The 21,400-nt window shown below is 47.5% G+C and overlaps 1 protein-coding gene and 1 long non-coding RNA gene across 5 annotated transcripts in view; one reads left to right on the forward strand and one right to left on the reverse strand.

Annotated features, from left to right (window-relative positions):
• ROS1 (ROS proto-oncogene 1, receptor tyrosine kinase) overlaps positions 1-17,052 on the reverse strand; it is a 184,461-nt gene extending 167,409 nt beyond the window's left edge. For 2 of the 3 annotated variants that reach the window (XM_075597730.1, XM_075597729.1), the window contains exons 1-2: positions 16,493-17,047; positions 2,722-2,775 (exon numbers count right to left, since the gene is read on the reverse strand). In XM_075597730.1, the coding sequence (XP_075453845.1) occupies positions 2,722-2,775; positions 16,493-16,645 (207 nt within the window). In that variant the 5' untranslated portion in view covers positions 16,646-17,047. Of the gene's footprint in view, positions 1-2,721; positions 2,776-16,492 lie in introns of all 3 variants that reach the window. The other variant, XM_075597731.1, reaches the window with a different exon arrangement.
• Positions 1-17,772, forward strand: part of LOC142493545 (uncharacterized) — a 21,322-nt gene extending 3,550 nt beyond the window's left edge. Inside the window, exons 2-3 of one of the 2 annotated variants that reach the window (XR_012801134.1) lie at positions 749-870; positions 15,517-17,772. This is a non-coding gene — a long non-coding RNA (uncharacterized LOC142493545). Of the gene's footprint in view, positions 1-660; positions 871-15,516 lie in introns of those variants that run through there. The other variant, XR_012801133.1, reaches the window with a different exon arrangement.
• The last annotated feature ends 3,628 nt before the right edge of the window (positions 17,773-21,400 follow it).

Below are 21,400 nucleotides of genomic sequence, written 5' to 3' on the forward strand. Positions count from 1 at the left end.
TCCATCTAGACAGACATACCGGGTGAACCAACTCACGTACATAACAAACAACACAGACACAGAGGGGGGTGGGGGGGGGTGGGGGGGAGAGCCCAGAGCCTTCTGTGTGTTCACCAACTCGACTCTAGCCTCTCCTCTGCTTATGCAGAGCTGCTCCAACCAATTAGGCTAAAATAAAATAATATTCTCATGAAAAAGGCATGCAGGCTTACAAATGCTTTGGCCAAAGGGTTTAACAAAATACCCTTTTTCATGAGAATATTATTTTATTTTAGCCTAATTGGTAGGAGTGCAGGAATCGTTCTTTTTGTTTTTCTATATGTTAAGGCCTATCTTTTTACCTGCACCAAATTTCTATAGGGAGGAGCGGGGAGGCAAAATATGTAATAGATGTGCTGACCAAATGCACCTAACAATTGAGTGGTTTGCAAAATAAGTGAAGTAAATGTAAGTTGTATATGAAGGTTTGTACTACTTTTTAAAACAAACATTTTTACACACAAAATAATGTAAAAGCTTAGTACATAAACCCCATGATTTTTTCATTTCACCCAACTATATCCTTAGGCTACTTGTGACCTAAAATATTTCCAGAACATGCATGCAGACGCGGATACACTTTTTGAGAAAGGGACGCAATTCCCGAAACGCGTAAAAGTGTTTATGTTCATGCTTTGACCACTTAAATAAACTTTTTTATTAGTACTGGATGCAGCCCCCTCTCCTTTCTTCCTCATTGATTTGGCAGTGCTCCGCCTACGCCCCCCTTGGGACTACCCTTCTCTGAACCTCCATGGACGTGAAGCACCCACTACAAGGACAGAGCTGTGCTGTTTAAGGGGAATTCCATTGAAACGAAGATCATCTCTGGTATGTACTTTTTGGTTATGTTGGGGCTTGTTTGGGGACTTTATGGTATATATAGAGACCTGAGCTAGCCACACAACGCCATTAGTACACATATACCACTTCATGTACCATCACACATGGTTTACCTGCATCTCCCCAGCACTCATATTTGCTCTACACCTTGATCATTGAGGTTATTATCATTACCCCTCATGCACTTTGCCCTGAGTCAGCTGAGACCCGTCTATAGGGATACCATCCCTTAAATCCTGTCTAACAATTGAGTGGTTTGCAAAATAAGTGAAGTAAATGTAAGTTGTATATGAAGGTTTGTACTACTTTTTAAAACAAACATTTTTACACACAAAATAATGTAAAAGCTTAGTACATAAACCCCATGATTTTTTCATTTCACCCAACTATATCCTTAGGCTACTTGTGACCTAAAATATTTCCAGAACATAATATGAAGCTCCACCTTTAAGGTACAACAAGTATAGAAGGAGGTCAAGATGATTAAAAAAAATACTTGCCCAGTCCACATAATATTGCAGCGGGGTCATGGCTCGCTCGGACAGCCAATAGAAAGTTGATGATGACCATGCAACTTTCTATTCATGATCCTACAGCCATGTTTGTAGCTTTTTTTGTCAAGACCAACACAAAAAACTACAAATATCTGAGGAACCGGAGGTCGCGGGACCACGGATTAGCTCCAAAGGACCTCCCCCCCCAGTTCAGGTGCGGTTTAGAAAAAAATATTTGGTGGGAGGGGGTTTCTGCTTTAAGAGCTGAGAAGGTAGAAGACTTCCTAAAATAACTTAAAGAGTTGGTGAAGACCTGGATGGAGGGACAATAGTGGTAGGGACACAGAAGGCAAAACTGAGAGAACATTCGGCAAATGTACCTTTTCTTGAAATATATTTCCCTTTTGTGCTACAGCAGGGATCATTTAATAACTGTGTTGTTCATTTGACAGAAATGTAGAAACCATTATACTTACAAAATACATTGAAATTGCACATATACAAATGTAACATCCCTATCCCCCTCTAAAGGAGATTTGCTGGTACTAGGGATATTACGGTGTGCTGTTGCTCACAGAAGGCTGAGTCTCCACGATGTTGTAGGGAGATTTGGGGAATAGTATCTCTCCTAGGATGGTGCAGCGCCTCCATCCTGCAGGGCTCCTGCTATAGACAGGGGTTTATCCCCACAGGAACTTCCATAGTAGCAGAAAAGGAGCCTGGAGTACCAGTATCAATGCAACAGGTTTATTGCAACACCATACAGTCTAACATCAGTGCCATATCTTCAGATATTCCAGCCCAGGGGTACCATCCCTTCCCTGGGCAGGACATGACTAGTCACCCCTGGGGCTTGAGGCCCCTAGGCTAGTCTAAACTCTCCTCCTATGCCATGCAGGAACACAGCACTACACACAGGGTAGACAGATCACACACAAGAAGAAGCACACCCACATTTGGATGAGAGCCATCTTTTATAACAGGGGTGTGCCCCACTCCTAAGCCCCAGCAACTGGGCTGGACATCCAGAGTAAGCCTACCCCCCTGGCACATGACTCCAATGGTTTTCAGGCTAGCACCTGGAAAACGCAACAAAGTAATATCTGGGGGATGAGGCTCACATGCATATGAGAGGGGTTTAACCCTAGCACTGCCTGCTCTTACCAGGACTTATGGTACTAGTGCAGTGAATTTAGTAGCCAGGGGCTACATGGCTACACAAGCATAACATGTTGACACCCTCATTATCTGGAGTTCAGTTGAACTAGATTTGAGTGGAAAAGGCAGCATAGATTTTTGCCAATTCATCTGTATTACAATCGATATAAACTTGACAAGTACTTACCCCCTTTGTATGTTTATTCAAAACGCAGGAATTTGTAGTATCAACATCTCTGCTCTGCAAAAAAAATCAATGATATACTCAAAGGCTTTCACTGCATTAATGGCAGTACACATTTACAGACCCTTTAATGGTGTAGGCTCATTGCATGTTACAGTACAGTAACTACTAACATAAGGAAGTTCCTCATAACTACAGGTTACATGCACAGACATATTTTGATTTAAGCTCTGTCAAGTCTTTTGTATAGATGCACTGCTCAGTATATCAAATGAAGTGGTTTTTGAGGTTTTGAAAACTTGTGTTTAACTATATCTACTAAGTAGAGATGGATGCAACAGTCTAAATCTCTTCCCCAGAATTACGCAGATTTTTTGGACCATCAAATGCATCACGTTACCCGCATTTGTTGCTTAGCAGCTAGTTTGGTGGTATGTAACTACCCAACTAAGGTTTTTTTTCTATATCCACCGAAACAGACAATTTTCACCCGAAATTCTCTACTGACTTCAATGGAGAATTTCGTCCTTAAGTGGGCCGCAAAAGTCCCTAAGTCTTGAATGCTATTCTTCATAAGATTGGAGGAAAAGGCACACATAATAGATTCAGACATTACGCAAGTATATACATTTACAAATGGGACCTGTTCTATAAGGTGTGTGAAGAGAAACAAATTCAGGTAGGATTCACACTGGTAATACCATCTTGAGTTCACAGCCATAATGCTCTCCTATGAAGCCCAGACAGACCTTTAGTACACACTCGGGTAGTGCAGTGGTGCTTAAAGTGTTTCATAAAATAAAAACAAAAACCTCCAATAATATTTTTACATATTGAGCATTCAAAATCTTCACTGTTGCGCTTCTTTCTAAACTTCATTCCCCTTAACACTTTGTTGATCCTTTGGCAGAAAATGTTGCCTGGATCCTCTAAGAACTCCCTTCCTTAGGCTAAGGCCCCAGTGCCTCCTCTGCATGCGCGCCCGTGCAGCCGATTCCCCGGTCTGCAGTGAGCTGCAGGAAGAGAGACAGGGGGGGGCATGGCGGGGGAGTGACGGGGGCGCGGCCATGACGTCACCCGGCAGGTTCGCCCTCATTGGCTGCCATGCCGGGGGGCGTGGCCTAGACCTCCGTCTCAAGTCCTGCTCTCAATTCTATTGAGAGTAGGAGAAACTCTCGCCACAGCGCTGTGGCCCCCCCTCGCAGTGCGCCCGGCGCCATTGAGGGGAGGGCTCTCGTCCCTGCAGCGTCCGCCACAGTGGGCGCTGCAGTAGCATGCGGGGACTCAGCCTTACTCCCCTTTTATTTATATTTTTCTACAAAATACCCCTGTGATTATTTATTATAGTCTTTTATCATGTTCATTTTCTACTGTTGCCTTCCACCATCTCATTCTCTGAGATCCATATTGCCCCATCTCCTCGATTTGTATTAAACTTTTCTTGAGCTCTCATCTTAAAGCTGCAGTTCAAGCTGCCGTTTAAAAAAAATAAAACAATTATATATGCGCATCAATACAATCTGCACACTGACAAGTGATTCGCTAAGTTGCCAATTCATCCGTTCTCCTGTAATCGATCGCTGAAGATTCGGCTAGGGGGTTCACTAAATGCATCTTGGGTAATCTTCTGCTGCACTGACAGCCAAAGTTCTGTGAGGAAGATCATGTGACCAGGCAGGCACTTGATTCAATTGGTTCCCCGCTAGAGAGGGCAGGGCTCATAAAGATTATGCTATTTCAGAAGAGGAAGGGGATGTAACTTTGTAAATGGTTGCTATAGGAACAAAAATGCTTGTTACATTATAAGACATTAAAAATGTATTATTTATTTAAATACTACAAGTATTTTCACAGAGTGCAGAACTGATTTATTTAAAAAAAAACACATGTTAGATATTGCTTGAGACAGGGGGTGCCCAATGCTGCATCCAATTGACAAAACATATAAAGTAAAATACTATTGAAGTATTTTACTTTATATGTTTTGTCAATTGGATGCAGCATTGGGCACCCCTGTCTCTTGTTATATACAATTGCCACGCTCAGTAGCTCTCTGGTTGACATAAATATATATTCACTTTGTGGTGGGTGTGGGAGTTTGAGCTTGCTGGGAATCTGTGTTTAGATATTGCTTGAACTGCAGCTTTAACATGTCACCCTCTTACTTGTGGTGAATGAAACCATTTTGAAGGTTTGGATAATCGTGGCTGAAAAGTCATGAAAAAACACCAGGTGCAAAGAGTACCAACATTTGAATATCTGCAAGAAAATTAACAAATGGCCTTCACCTAAATGCTTTGCCAATTTGCTAATGTCTTTTAAATGTTGTGGTTCAGATTCCCACACCTCTGCTCTCGCACTTAGTTTATTCCCATCATCCAAGTTCTCACAGTTCCGAGCCCCTCTTCACAGCTTTCTGCCACTGATCTTAATCCTCAATTTGGTTCATTGAGGCTCTGTAATCACTTTTCATCATTGTCATATTCCCCCAAGGCTCCGATACATCAAGCTGTTTTACAACAGACATTATTTCTAGTGCCGCTGCAAATTCAGTGCCTGGTTCAATAATGCAAAGTAAAACAAATGTTTCATCAATTCCACTGTTAGCAAGTGTATGAAAAAAAAACCTGTGCATGTCTGTTCTAGCATTCGTCTTTGTGTGAGTGGTGCATAAAGAAACCATGGTTGCTTAAAGCAGCAATCCTCCCCAATTCAGCTACAGAATTAGAAATGGGGGGACCATTCTATTTTTAGCTCTGGTTCCAGCGATATTTACCAGTTTAGTTACTGGTGTTCTCTTCATGGACATTTAAACGTCCGTTCAATAGAAAGCCGTCATGTAACCTCCCCCAATGACGATGTGGCTTCATCTGACCCACTGACCCTTAAAATATGGTGGCCATTTTGGTTTAACTAAAGGGCAGGAAAACACAGCAACAAAACCAGTGAGTATCCCAGAAACCAGGGGCTCCACAGAGCTAAAAAAAAAAGAGTGCATTTCAGCTCCAGAGGAACCCTGGTTTTCGAAGTTTGTAAAAAAAAAAAAATTGATACTTAAAAAAAAATGTCTAGGCGAGATTGCTGCATTAACCCTTGGAGCAGCGGTAACTGAGTGCCACCGGTGTTCCGGATCTCAACCATGTGATCTTTGGGTGTATCGATCAAGTAGCCATGGGCAACCCCCAAAGACGAGTGCGGAGTGGAGGATACCTTTCACATTGTGGATCGATGAACACGATCTCCCACCAAAAAACAAGCATTTCTAGTGTGATGTACCTATATGTCAAAACTCCCCTATAGTGCCGAACCTCACGACTTTCACAGTACGTCATCAAATGGCTAAAGTGTCTTCTTCTATTTTTGAAGTTGGGCCTTTATGAGTTGCTGGTGTTTGTTATGCGGGTTCACTAATGAAGGAATGAATCCACTATTTTACTATATGTAACGGGTTTTCCCCCACCCAATCTCACATTGGCCCGTGTGGTCTAACCAGTCCCCATTACATGTTCGTGTCTGGTGGTGCACCTGTAGGCAACAGGACTCCTGAGTCTCCCGCTTGATGGTATTAGGGGGTGTCATCAGGACAGGTAGCTGAGGTAGTGGGTGCGAGTTCAACTTACATCATGTGCAGCGCCTCCACCTCATCAGGGTCTATGCTTCCGCAGGGAGATGGTCCTGGTGAGGAACTCCTTCTGGGTGCTGCCATCCACTGTCGAGTAATCTCACACTCACACAGTGGGGTTTTCATTAACAAGGTCATCTTTATTGTAGATTGGGATGTAGCAGACTGCCCCATGCAGCTGCCGGCTCTAGCCGCACATCTCTCCGTGCTGTCCCTTTGCCAGGTACGCCCTCCCGTATTGAAGTGGGATTCCCTCTTCTCCTATGGAGACCCCCCCTGTGCCAGGTCCCTGGACACAGAGTGGCTTAGACAGGCTTGATTGGTCAACCTGGACCGCTAGTTACGGCACTAGGGTCACAAAGTGTTCCTACAATCCCTTATGCAGGAGCATACACTTTTCCAGCTACTTCACACAACTGCTGGAACTCACTTAACTGACAGTGTTGTGCCTTATATACTTCAGGAGGCAGGCGCATCTCTGATGTCACTATCCTGGGACTCAGAGCATACAGCCACTCCCCTCCATACACAGGGCACCGCACCAGGGTGTGAGGGAAAACCTCCATAACTACTGCTGGCATACCTGTACTTATCAGGACTTACGGCCAACAGAGAGGAAAGTAGTATGCCATTATTATGCATGGCTATATACTCCCCCTGGTGAATCCCCACCGTCCCGGCTGGGGCCTAAATTTGGTGTACCTTGCGCCAGGACACACTGTAAAAGAACACACAAATTAAGCGTCAAACATTACCACATCTACATAATAATGTCAGAACATCACGCTCACTGACCAGCAGGAAGCGCTAAAGAAAAGGCAGACCACTCTATTCCGGGACCTAATAATAGTGTCAAGGGTCTGGTTTCTTCACCTCCCGTCCCGCTGCATCGGTGACTGTCACACTATACTCTCGAGGCAGACCTCGTTCATTACAGTACACCACTTTGTGCATTTAAATACTGCGCCCGATTTTCCAAACCCTCATCAGTTGGGAAACCCTCTGCTCAGCCTGAAGTCCCTTAATGGCCCCTCCCTTATTGACAATGTAGTACTCTATGTCAGTACGGAGCCACCTCTCTCGATTATCCTCTATCTCTCTCATCAGAGGTTCAGGGACATAAGGGTACTCAAGCCCATGAGGCCGCTTATACTTTGCTGTAATGGCTCGTTCAGCTCGGCAGGCCCGGGTCAATTTAGTTTGCCCCGCCCTTCCCGGCAACACCCATGACAGGGGCTCATCTGACTCTACCGGATCCTCCAATCCTTCAGAACCTTTTGGTTTAATAAACCCACCTTTAATTCGGTTCCACCTCACTCTCAACTCTTTGAGGTATGCCTCATCACTGAACTCCCGGGAGCCCACCAATGGTCCACTATCCCATCTCTTTCTAAAATGAACCGGGTGCGGTCTATCCATGCGACATACCCCTCATATAGTGGCGCCCACCATCTAGTTTCCCGTACCTCCTCTGAGTTGGATTCTAGTGGCTCTTCCTCTTCAGGCCCACCCGATGATACCCCTGAAGTACCCTCAGATGGCGTAACCTTTCCCCGAGGCTGTGATCTGTTTCCACCCGTGATACTCAACACACTAGTACAATCACTGGGTACCGACCCTTGTCGGGAAATCCTCCCCCCACCCTCCGATCCATCATCCGAAGTTCCCCAGTCCAGGCTTTCAGTCCGATCCTCGGTAGGACCCCGGGAATCCCCTGACATCCCCAGGCTAGAAGTGGACCCGAATGAACAAGTGACAGGGACGAGGGACTTAACTAGGGCCTTGGGACTAACTTTGGGAGTGGACGGGGTTGGGGGACGGGGCTGGACGGTAGGTATTGGCAGGGTTACGACCTGCTCCCCAGCAATACCTGACTCAGTTCCGCCACAAAGTCCGTTCTTTTCTCTGACAGCTGGGCTTTTCGTTCTCCGGCTCGATCGCCCATTCTGCCGGTCAGTAGGGGATCGACTTCCGCTGCTCGACCGCAGAGGCGCGATCATCTCCCACTCGATGCCGCTCTGTCTGTCCGGAACTTCTTCTGGACACGCACGTGTTTCGACGCCATCTTGGGTTGGGTCCCCAATCGAGACCTCTTCCTCCACGAGGACATCAGGCAACGCCCGTCTGCTACACGGTCCAGTCTGGCTCTGGACCCGCTCCTCTTTCACCTCCACTCCCTGAATCTGCGACGGGCACGGTGTTAGCCTACTACTTCGCAGCGTCGGGGTGGATCGACCTCCTTCCGACCCGCTAGTCACCACGGCAGTGGGACTCTGGCGATCGGGTTGCCGCGGTACTGGAGACACTCGACTCCGTGTCTCCACACCACGCGGGATAGCATCTCGCCAAGGTGTGCCACTTGTATGGTACCCTGACAATAAGTCCTGCGCATCAGCCAATCTTGCACACTCCTCGTCCGAGGACTCCAACTTACAGTTCGGCCGGGGCATTCCAGTAGGGGACCGCCGATGGGCTCCTTTCCGGTCACCCCTCCGATGGCTGGTTTTCTCTGACTTGAGAACCCGGCCTGATTCCTGCTCCGCGGGACCTGCACTCTCACTCCATAGTGCACCCGGAAGCTCCGCTGCCGACATCAGGGTAGGATCTTTCACTCCCACGGCTTGCACTGGCACAAACGTCATCATGGGCCACATATACTGCAGTCCACAGTGAGGGCATCGAGCCTCGCTGCCCACAGCTCCACCCGGCAATCTGCACTGCAGGCAGAGACAGACCACCATCTCCACACCTTCTACGCGGATAATCAGGAAGCCTCCTGGAGCCGAATAGGGATGGGTAGAGATCAAGGGACTCTGTTCCACTTTCTCAGAAGTTTCAGCCATAGTCACCAACGGAGGCACTCGTCTTAGAGGTCTGTATCGATCAATGGCTCTTCGCAACTGAAGGGCAGGGGCTGGTTGAGCAACTCCTCCTCCTACTTTCTCCATCGGCGTCCGGCGGAACTGCAAACCACTCCCCCTGGTTGAAACTAGGGGGATGTCTCGTAAACTTGTAGGCTGACCCAGCACAGGTGCAGAGTGAGTCATAGTCCATGAGGGCGCGGCTCCAACTTTCGCGCCAAACTCCCCAACAGGGTGGGGTTTTCTCGTTGCCGCAAATCCCGGCCAACAATTAGCGAACTGCAAAGTTGCAAAATTTCCTGCAGCTGGCCCACGCGGTGTCCCGGGAACGCGGGAACCGCCATCTTGGTTTTGGTTCGTATTGTTTTTTTTTATATTTGAGGTAGCGTCTGGCTGTTTGTTTATTGGTGTATCACAAAGTCCATTTCGTTCCTCCCATCTCGCAAGACTGTCGTCCTCACTAGTCTCGAGGGTACTTTCCCGAGAACATAGACAGGATAAACACGGCGCAGCCACGGCTTTCACGCCATCCAACAACAAGCCCACAAAAGTCTCTTCTGTAGCTGGTTCTTCTTCCACGCACAGACCGTCTGCGTGTCCTTCCTCGGTCCGCCATCCTGGACCCTCTGCTCTTTGCAGATCCTCCATTCGGACGGTTGTTTCTCGATCACTGTATACTGGATTATTGTACATGGAGCTCCGCTCTGCGGGGCAGCTACCACATCAGTACAATAAACATGCCTTGTGCACCACCTCATGTACCTAACGTAGATCTGACTTGTGTTTGCACTACCTCAGGCTAGGCTCACTCTTGCTGTGTCTACTGTATCTCCTTCCTCCCAGTCTGTGCTCCCTTCGGTAAGTGATCTGGAATGGGCTAGAGTACTCTATTTCTTCCATGCAGTACTTGGGCGTCTACCTTCTGTTGGATAGCCTAGTGCAGACCCTCTCCAGAATTCCTGACCTCGTTAACAGGCTATCCCTTCAGGCATCCTAACCCTAGCGCTACCTCAAGGTGACTCAGACAGCTATAGCCCCTCTCCAGACCCACTAACTCCTCTCAGGTTCCCAGGTCGTCCCTGCGGTTCCATCCCAACACAGCACAAAGTGGCAGCATACACTTTCCCTGTTTCCTAGTGTGCCTAGCAAAAGCCTGTCCTGGTGACAGGTATCTCAGCAGCGCCTCCAATTGTAACGGGTTTTCCCCCACCCAATCTCACATTGGCCCGTGTGGTCTAACCAGTCCCCATTACATGTTCGTGTCTGGTGGTGCACCTGTAGGCAACAGGACTCCTGAGTCTCCCGCTTGATGGTATTAGGGGGTGTCATCAGGACAGGTAGCTGAGGTAGTGGGTGCGAGTTCAACTTACATCATGTGCAGCGCCTCCACCTCATCAGGGTCTATGCTTCCGCAGGCAGATGGTCCTGGTGAGGAACTCCTTCTGGGTGGTGCCATCCACTGTCGAGTAATCTCACACTCACACAGTGGGGTTTTCATTAACAAGGTCATCTTTATTGTAGATTGGGATGTAGCAGTCTGCCCCATGCAGCTGCCGGCTCTAGCCGCACATCTCTTCGTGCTGTCCCTTTGCCAGGTACGCCCTCCCGTATTGAAGTGGGATTCCCTCTTCTCCTAGGGAGAACCCCCCTGTGCCAGGTCCCTGGACACAGAGTGGCTTAGACAGGCTTGATTGGTCAACCTGGACCGCTAGTTACGGCACTAGGGTCACAAAGTGTTCCTACAATCCCTTATGCAGGAGCATACACTTTTCCAGCTACTTCACACAACTGCTGGAACTCACTTAACTGACAGTGTTGTGCCTTATATACTTCAGGAGGCAGGCGCATCTCTGATGTCACTATCCTGGGACTCAGAGCATACAGCCACTCCCCTCCATACACAGGGCACCTCACCAGGGTGTGAGGGAAAACCTCCATAACTACTGCTGGCATACCTGTACTTATCAGGACTTACGGCCAACAGAGAGGAAAGTAGTATGCCATTATTATGCATGGCTATATATAAATCATCCCCCTGTGTATGTTGCTGTGGTAGTGAACTCAAAGTACAGTGCACTTGTTATAGGCGTTAAATTAGGCCTCTGTCAATTATTGACTACAAAGGGCAGTAAAGCACAAGGAAGTCTTGGTATGATGTTATTTTTCTCCAGTTCTGATACTAACAGTGTTTGTTCCTTCAAGAACTCAGGTCCAAAGACAGAAAAGGGAAACATTCAAATGTTGGTTAAAGCAGCAAAACATGTAGCACTGCACCACTTTTGATTATTTTTGATTATAGGATTGAAGCAGGGGGTCTCCTCAGCAGAACTGTGTTAATTTCAGCTCCAGAGACCCTCTGCTTCCTGAGATACTGCAGGGCCCCGGGTATACGGCGGGTTCCGTTTCAGAGGCCCGCCGTATAGTGAAAATCGCCGGAAAGCAGATCCGGTGATTTTCAGTGCTGTGCATGCGCAAACCGGCATTTTCGCCGTTCTGCGCATGTGCGACCTGCGGTCTGCGCGCGCAACCGGCGGTCTGCACGCGCAACTGGCGGTCTGCGCATGCGCGCCGGGTGCACCCGCCCGTTCTGCGCATGCGCGATTTTAAATTCAACATGGCGGCCCCCTTCTCGGTGCCGCCGTATCAGCGGATCACCGAAAAGCAGAGCGCCGAGAAGCAGGGCCCTGCTGTACTTACCTCTGAATGTGGTGCCGGTATCTCTGCAGTTAGGGAACTTGTGTGCCTAACGAAATGGGGGCTTAAATCTCCCATGTCACCGGTGCTAATAGGAAGCTGTGACCTGGACATTTAAACTCCACAGAAATACCGGCAGCCCTACAGATGGTAAGTATCTCTGGAAGCAGGAGGGCCGTGCAGTGCTACTGTACATGTTTTGCTGCTTTAACTGGAGCTATGGAAGTGGTCACTAGGTTTCAATGCTTTGAGCAATGCTGCAAACAAAGATTACGCTGTGACACATTGTTCAGAGCAAATCTAATAACTATTAAGAGGGGCACAAAGAGAGTCTGGGGGCACACTTCAAATTATTGTACACAGTAGTATGCTAAATGTAGCCAACAAATGTTATTCAGTAATCCCTCATTCAAATACATTTACATTGCAGATAATATGGACATGATGAACCGTGTTTCCCCAGAGTTACCCTTATTTTCTTTAAGAACTCAATAAAAGGAACCAATCAAGAAACAAAAATAAAGAATAAATAAAAGCACCTCCAATCATGCGCAGTGATTTACAGTTTGTATTTCATATGCATTTAACTAAAGTACCACGCTAATTATTTACAAGATAATTTTAATTGTATGGTTTTTCAAACTCGAGATTAGTAAATAAATAGTGACATCTGAAAAATCACCTAAATTTAGTGTATTTTAATGTATATGGTTTTTTTTGTGATTTGTTTTTGCATTTTACTTGACAATGCCACAAACCTATCCATGGCAGGCTTCAGTTATTTCCATGTGGCTCAATGATGCAGTATAATGGCACGTAGTTTGTTCTTTCTAGAGACTTAGCTAACAGAAACTTGACTAGAATCTCATGATAACACTGAAGTAGGGAGTATGGTAATAGGGGATAACCTTGCTCAACCAAACAATAGAGTGGAGGGAGGGTGATGCCCAGGATGGGTTTACTATGTAACCAAGTGTTAGTGTAAGCACAAAGGGAGAGAAAATCCTTGTAATGGCACCTCAATATTGATAAATGGAGAAGTATTTAAAATAACCTTTATTGCATACTTATTTTAAAAGGGGGGACAGATACATCAATTGCTAACTTCTTATTGGAGGTCCAATAAGTAAAGGATGAAATAACAATACTGCCAAAAAAATATATACACCCGACACCCAAGTGAAAAACACATATGAATTAAAAAGCCACTGCTGCCATTAAAATGTTTGTTTGAGGGTATGATATCCCTAATAGCCCCTGATAGTGGGATATAGCAGGCTATGGGACCAGATGATTTTAGTACTACTTTTTATAGTATAATATGGTGGATATAGGGCAGGGGTGAGCAAACTTTTTATGCCGAGCCCCCCTTTTCATCCATGAAATTTCTCGGGCCCCCCCTGCCTGATGTAATCAAAATCACATGACGTCAGCGCACGTGAGCTGGTTCAGCCATTGAGGGCGAACCAGCTTTGTAACGCCCCCGCCACGCGTCTACAAAAAAAGTATTTATAGCTGAAACTACATAACTTAAAAATAAATATTATAATATTTGTCTAATAGCGTTCCCATTTCTGCTGTATTATTAATCTCTCTCTTCCCGCCACATTAGAACACCTCAGGACCTCTCTAACCTCTTCCAGTCTCTCCCTGTATTTCTCACTCCCCCTCCAGTCCCTCTCTATTCCTCCCCTCAGTGTCTCCCCCTCCCCCCCCACTCTCTCTCCCTCCCCCCAGTGTGTGTCTCTTTCTCCCTCCCCCCATTGTCTCTCACTCTCTCCCTCCCCCCATTGTCTCTCACTCTCTCCCCTCTTCCAGTCTCACACTCCTCTTCCAGTCTCTCCAACTCCCTGTATTTCTCACTCCCCCTCCAGTCCCTCTCTATCCCTCCCCTCAGTGTCTCCCCCCACTCTCTTTCCCTCCCTGTGTGTCTCTCTTTCTTTCTCCCTCCCCCTAGTGTCCCCCTGCCTCCATTGTCTCTCACTCTCCTTACAGCCATTGCCTCTCCCTCCCCCCAGTGTCTCTCTTGCACTCTCCAACCAGCTATTGTTTCTCCCTCCACCCGGTGTCTCTCTCACACTCTCCCTCCAGCCATTGTGTGTCTCTCTCCCTCCTGCCAGTGTCTCCCTCCCTCCCACCAATGTCTCTCTCATCCCCATCCCCATGTAGCTCTTTCACCCCCCCTCCCCATGTCACACTAACTCTCACCCCCCTCCCCATCTCACACTCTCACCCCCCTCATGTCACTCACACCCTCCCCATGCCTCAGTCTCACACTCACTCCCCCATGTCCCAGTCTCACACTCACTCCCCCATGTCCCAGTCTCACACTCACTCCCCCATGTCCCAGTCTCACACTCACTCCCCCATGTCCCAGTCTCACTCTCCCACCCCCCCATGTCCCAGTCTCACTCCCCCCCCATGTCCCAGTCTCACTCACCCCCCCCCCATGTCCCAGTCTCACTCACCCCCCCCCCATGTCCCAGTCTCACTCACCCCCCCCCCCATGTCCCAGTCTCACTCACCCCCCCCCCATGTCCCAGTCTCACTCACCCCCCCCCCCATGTCCCAGTCTCACTCACCCCCCCCCCATGTCCCAGTCTCACTCACCCCCCCCCCCCCATGTCCCAGTCTCACTCACCCCCCCCCCCATGTCCCAGTCTCACTCACCCCCCCCCCCCATGTCCCAGTCTCACTCACACCCCCCCCCCCATGTCCCAGTCTCACTCACCCCCCCCCCCCATGTCCCAGTCTCACTCACCCCCCCCCCATATGTCCCAGTCTCACTCACCCCCTCTCCCCATGTCACACACGCAGGAAGCAGGAAGCAACGAGATGCTGCTGTGTACTGTAGCACAGCGCAGCACAGCGCCACCTAATGGCCAAAAGAAAAATTGCAGCTACAGACGGCTTTTTTCCCTCTGCTCCTGGCAAAATCGCCGCTGCTTCCTGCGCCCCCCCTAAACAATCTTGCGCCCCCCAGTTTGCGCACCGCTGATATAGGGTAGAGATAATAGTAGGTATATACCTCCCCTGATGTCTATACAATATACACCTGTATGCTCCCAAACGTCTCTTTTGTGAGTGAGTACTCAGGGCAGCATGCAGGAAGTGAAATCGCTCGGGGTTCACTAAATGGCTGTCAGTGCAGAAGAAGAGGACCAAAGATGCAAAGTTCTGTGGGGAAGATCATGTGACCAGGCAGTCACTAGATACAATTGGTGCACTGCTAGAGAGAGGGCAGGGCTCCAAATGGAGTGTGCCAGAGCCTGTTTCAGAAGAGGAAGGGGATGTGACTTTGTAAATGGTTGCTACAGAAACAAAAAATGTGTGTTACATTATAATACATTAAAAATGTCATTCAGAGTTGTTTTAAAAAAATGCTTTAAGTATTTTCTCATAGTATAGAACTAATTTATTTATTTTTTAAATGCAGGTTAATGCTTGGTCTGCAGCTTAAAAGCAGCAATCCCCCAGAGAAGTCTATATGAGTGTAACTCATATAATGTTATATCTTGTCCCCTGAGCATGTTCTTTTCTAAAAACAAAAAAAATGAATATTAGAAATCATGATTTTCTTAATCTCTAGTGTCTAAATTTACCTTCATTTTAACCTCCCAGGCGCTTTTATCTCCAGAAGAGAGTGGTGGAATTTTAAAATAAAAACTACACTGGAAAAGGCAAGAAGAGATCTCTTTTCAGTAAGTCAAAAAATGCTGCTGCTTTAACCCCACCCATGATCTCTAGGAAAGGCCTCAAATTGCTACTAGTACCCTCATCGCCAGTAAGAATCTGGTGTAACCTAGAAACTTCACCGTATACTTTCTCAAACGTATAACAGTCAAGAAAAATCACTGGTATTTCAGAAGTGAGAAAAAGAAAAGGCAACATATTGTGTAGTTAACATTTTCTATTTGCTTAAATAATATAGGGAATGTGGTGCGGGAACAAGATATTTTAGAACTCTCCTGTGTGACATCGTTGAATAACTGTCCTGGGAGGAAGATTACGAGATGCTATATTTCCAAGCATAAATAATGAGTCTCCTATTCATTTCTGGTCACCAGTTGCTTTTGTTCAGAATAAGTGAATATCTTTCCACTGCTCTAAACAAACAGATATAACAGCAAGAAAACAAACAATGTTGTATAATTGCGCCATCCACCTCCGCATTAACACAGTCCTGTACAGCGGGAGGGCAACAAATAATGCTGTTGAATATTCCTTTCCCATGGATTATTTTCCTCCCCTAGCCTGCCACCATCTTGTGATCAATTGGACTATTTACACCATTTTCAGAGCGCAGTAGAACAGAAAGGCTTGTGAGACCTGAAAATGTTCTTCTCCATATGAGTCTGAGGTCTGAGGTCAGTTCTGACGTCTCTGCAATCAGTTTTCGTCATTGGCACAAATATAACGTTTAAGGCTTTAAAAGGCTCTCTAACCACTTTGCATTGTTATTATATTCCACAATGAACTTTTCTGCTGCTCCAAATCAAGGTGTTGCATATTCCCACCCCCAATACTTTCCAAGGACTTACACAGCTTCTAGAACTCAGTGCTCAATAAATCAGAAGAAAACAGCGTTTTAACTTACCAGGGTGTTTGTGCACACACTTTGACTATCTCCGAGGCAGAGGATTTGCAAAGCGACAGCCCAGAAACAAGAGAAAAGTAAAAGATTACTTCGTACATCAGTGCCAAGTTGAATACAATCCATAATTAGCATGCTTTTCAAATGAAAAAACATGCCTGCTGCAAATAAATTAATAACTGATCTTTGTTCAAGAAAAAAAACGATGGAAAAACACCCCCACAAATAGTTGGTCAGTTCATGTTAACCACTTTTCCTTCACAATGTGTTCAGCATCTTTTTTCTCTCCGAGGGATGTATGTGACATCATTTACCTTTACTTAAGCATTGCATAACATATTTCTTGTGCACCCTCTCTATATTAGAAAGATTGTATATCTGGCATTTAAAAATAATGCTTTACAATTTAAAAAACGGATGGAAAAAAAATGTAATCTATTAAACAATAACACTGAATTGGAAAGCCACTTAAAAAGAAGCCTGGAAATGTAAAATAAATAACCTAAAATAGTGTTATGCTATGTAGTACGGCTCATTGTAAATCCCAGTAAGAAGTTCATTTGATCTGTGTCACTTTCTGTGTCTTACAATCGGCATGTACACGATCACTCCCCCTTTATGACTCAAGTTCCATAGGTTGCCCGACTTAAAATTGTGTAATGGGATCTTCTGGTTATTCATCAAACCAAGAGTCGTAAATGTTTTCCTGGTGAAATATTAATATTTCTCTTACAGAAGTGAAATATAAAGAAGAGAGAGAGAGAGAGAGAGAACGAACGAATTGAAGCTTGTCCACAGCACTCCAAATGTAGTTAAAAAAAAAATATGCATTCAATAATTAAAATGCAAAAAAGGGGGTGCGCACGCGACAAAAATGTGAGTGCACGCAAGCTAAGGAAGCTCCCTGCACCCCGCCAAATAACAACACAAAAGCGCCCGATAGCCGCCTCGGTTAACACTGCGTCTGACGGGTCGGGGGAGCATACGGGGATGACATCCAAGGAGGTGCCGAAGCCGGGGACCCTGGATTTATCCCGTTTCGGGCGCGGGCAACAACAGCCTTCAGAGAAAAAGAAGGGGAAAGATGGCGCTGTTGAGCAGTGTGCAAGGGAGAGAGACAAGCAGGGCTGTGTGTCCGATATCTTTACTAATTTTTATGTTAATTTCATGGTTTGCTTGTTTCTTTCGATACTAGCGATATTTGGCATCGATACTTTTCTTTGATATTTAAAGGCATCGATACTTGGAAGGCATTTTAAATTAAAATTGGCTGTTTTCTCTTATTTTGTGATTTTTTTTGTTTAGGTATTTTTTCAAGTGAAATATTGTAGGCCCTAAAAGGTTTGTAGACCCAAGGCACTGCGCCTAGTCGGCCTAATGTATAAAGCGGCCCTGGAGACAAGGTATGGATTCAGAGAGGGATATCCCCAAAAGAAAGAGAGGGGGCAGAGGGGGGAGCAGCTTCTGATAGTGAACTGTCCACGTCTGAGGGAGACACAGTAATCACTAAACGGGACCTCCAGAACATGCTAAAAGAGATGCAAGCAAGTTTTCAGTCAACTCTGGATAGAGCAGTAAAGGCATTTAAAGCGGAAGTTTCTTTATTGGCTAAACGTACTACGGAGCTTGAAAATAAAATGTACATATCTCTACAAAATCAGGTAAATACTGATGATGCGGTCCTGCGTCTCAATGAAGAGCTAAGAACCATGAGGGATGGTATAGACCAGCGGTGCGCAAACTGTGGGGCGCGCCCCCTTGGGGGGGTGCAAGATTATTTAGGGGGGGCGCGGGCTGCGTGCGGGGAAACCTGGGGGCGGGCAGAGCTGTGCACGGGCGGCCAGAAGCTCCGTGCTGCTGCTTCTATGTGTCTGTGCCTTGCAGAGGGGGCGGGGCTTCTCTCTGCACACAGACAGCCCCTCCTTCTCTTCCTGTCTGCTTCCCGCACCAGTTATCAGCAGCATGGGGGGTTGGGGGATCGGACCATGTCGCCCCCCCAGTAGAAAGTGTGTGTGTGTATTGAGTTTGTGTGTGTGGGGGGGATTGAGTTTGTGTGTGGGGGGGGATTGTGTGTGTGTGGGGGGGGATTGTGTGTGTGTGGGGGGGATTGTGTTTGTGTGTGTGTGGGGGGGGATTGTGTGTGGGGGGGGATTGTGTGTGTGGGGGGGGATTGTGTGTGTGGGGGGGGGGATTGAGTGTGTGTGTGGGGGGGATTGTGTGTGTGGGGGGGTGATTGAGTGTGTGTGGGGGGGGATTGTGTGTGTGTGGGGGGATTGTGTGTGTGTGTGTGGTGATTTGAGTGTGTGGGGATTGAGTTTGTGTGTGTGTGGGGGGGGTTGTGTGTGTGTGGGGATTGTGTGTATGTGGGGGGGGTTGAGTGTGTGTGGGGATTGAGTGTGTGTGTGAGGGGGGATTGTGTGTGTGTGTGTGTGTGTGTGTGTGTGTGTGTGTGTGTGTGTGTGTGTGTGTGTGTGTGTGTGTGTGTGTGTGTGTGTGTGTGTGTATTGAGTGTGTGAGTGTGTGGGGATTGAGTGTGTGTGTGTGTGTGTGTGTGTGTGTGTGTTTGTGTGTGTGTGTGTGTGTGTGTGTGTGTGTGTGTGTGTGTGTGTGTGTGTGTGTGTGTGTGTGTGTGTGTGTGTGTGTGTGTGTGTGTGTGTGTGTGTGTGTTGAGTGTGTGTGTGTGGGGGGGGGATTGAGTGTGTGTGGTGATTGATTGCGTGTATGTGGTGAGTGTGTGTATGTGGTGATTAATTGATTGAGAGAGTGTGTTGTAATGCAGTGGTGCGCAAACTGGGGGGCAATGAGGCGCAAGATTATTTAGGGGGGTGCAGGCGGCATGCGACGAAAACTGGGTGCGCGGGCCGGCAGACGCTGTGCGCGAGGGGCGGCCAAGAAGATGTGCACGGGCGGGCAGCCAAAGATGTGTGCGGGTGGCTGAACAGGGTAGTGCAGGTGGCGGCAAAGTGATGGTGTGTGACGCACGCGCAGGGGCTTCGGAGGTACGGGGAGGAGCACGCCCCAAGCACACGGTGAAGTCAAACGCCCCTCCTTCGGTGTCTGCCCTGCAATAGCGGCTGTGTTCCTGCTCTCCTCCGCTGGCAACCTGCTTCGCTGCGATCCTCTGCGAGTGAAAGGGTAGGCTGCCACTATATCAATCATACTATGAATGTACAGAAATAATGTAAAAAAACTGTGAAAACACAACATTGAAAACAGAAAAAAATAATAATACTGTAGGTAGGAGTTTGGATGACAATGGGGATAGCAAGACAAAACGCATGGAGGGGAAGGAAGAAAAAAAGGGGGGGAGAGGAAAGGGAGGTAGCAAAGAGGTGGATGAATGCACCCCCCCAAAAGGATTGCCTTTGTGCACGTACGCTCTCCCAAGCTTGGCGCTTGGGGGAGACAAACAAAATTGACTTTGATGTGCGCTAAGCAGCAGTCAATACACACACACACAGACACACACACAAATAGCCCCGATCCAAGCTTGCAAAATTATGCAGGACACCCTGTGCTCATGCTTGGAGAGTTGGTGATGTCACCGCTCTCAGCGGCAGCGTGGACGCAGCCTAATTTTGCAAGCGCGAGCTGTTGAAATATGTAAGTATTTAAACATATTTGGATTTATATTGCATACCGTTTAATAAAGTTTTTTTTTTTTTTCATGTGATTTTGATTACATCAGGCAGGGGGGACCCGAGAAATTTTATGGATGAAAAGGGGGGCTCGCATAAAAGTTTGCTCACCCCTGGTATAGACGACTTGGAGAACAGGGAGCGAAGGCAGAATTTACGAATCTGCCATATCCTTAGACGGTCCTCCGCAGAAGCCCTCCCGCCATACCTTAAGAGACTGTTCACGTCAATTGACCCCAGTTGCAAGATGGTGATCTCCTAATGGACAGAGCTCACAGAGCCCTTGGACCAAGATTCGACGACCCGAAAAGAAGCAGAGATGTAGTCCTAAGGCCTCGTCCATGGTGGAAACCGGCACACTGGTGCTCCAGCACTGTGCCCTGCTCGGCTGGGCGATTCCTGGCCGGCTAGGTGCGCGCGCGTCTTGGGGCGCGGCCACAACGTCACGGAACTGTTCGCCCTCATTGGGCGAACCGCTCACGTGATGTGCTTGCGAGAAGCAAAATCAATTTTGCTTGCTCGGCAAGCGGCTGAGCGCCCGAGCAGGCGCGCCCGGCAACTCATGCAGGCCACGTGCATTGTCGCAACGTGTCCAGCGTGAGCGCGCGCGCCCACTCAGCACCACCCTGGACGAGGCCTTAGACTCCACCCATATGCAACCAAGGAAAGGATTATAAAAGGCTGCAGAAACAGAGGCTCAATTGAATTGAAAACAGCTCCATCCAGATCTTACAGGATCTGTCCAGGATGACAATTGAGAGGAGGACATGACTGCGCCCAGTGACGGTGGTGCGTCAGGAAAAGGGTATTCGTTACCGGTGTGGCTTCCCGTTCCGTTTGGTGGTAAATCACAGAGGCAGACAGGTCTCCCTTTCCATTATCCCAAGGAATTGGCGTCCTTCCTATCGGCTCTTGATCTGACTCCCAGCTGTCACGATGTGCTCACCTCAAACTAGATGGGACTGCGAGGCCGAGGCGGGGATTATATATAACACCAATCCACAGCCGCGAGGGCGCATCTTGATTGTAGATTGGTCAGGGTAGCCGGGTCGGGTTAGGAAAGGTACGGATCGTCGCGGGTACTTAGCCAAGGTCGGTGTTGAGGGGTACGGATCATAGTGGACAGGCTGAGGTCGGAGAGCCAGAGGTACACAGGAGGTCACTGAAGCATGGCAAGGTAGCGAGAGACTGGAACAAGGCAAGGCACAAGCGAGGTGAACACAGGAAACTGGAATTATGCTTGGCCGCTGAGTGAATGGAGAACAGGGGAATG

Source organism: Ascaphus truei, chromosome 4 (genome assembly GCF_040206685.1).
Source record: "Ascaphus truei isolate aAscTru1 chromosome 4, aAscTru1.hap1, whole genome shotgun sequence".
Taxonomy (NCBI): domain Eukaryota; kingdom Metazoa; phylum Chordata; class Amphibia; order Anura; family Ascaphidae; genus Ascaphus; species Ascaphus truei.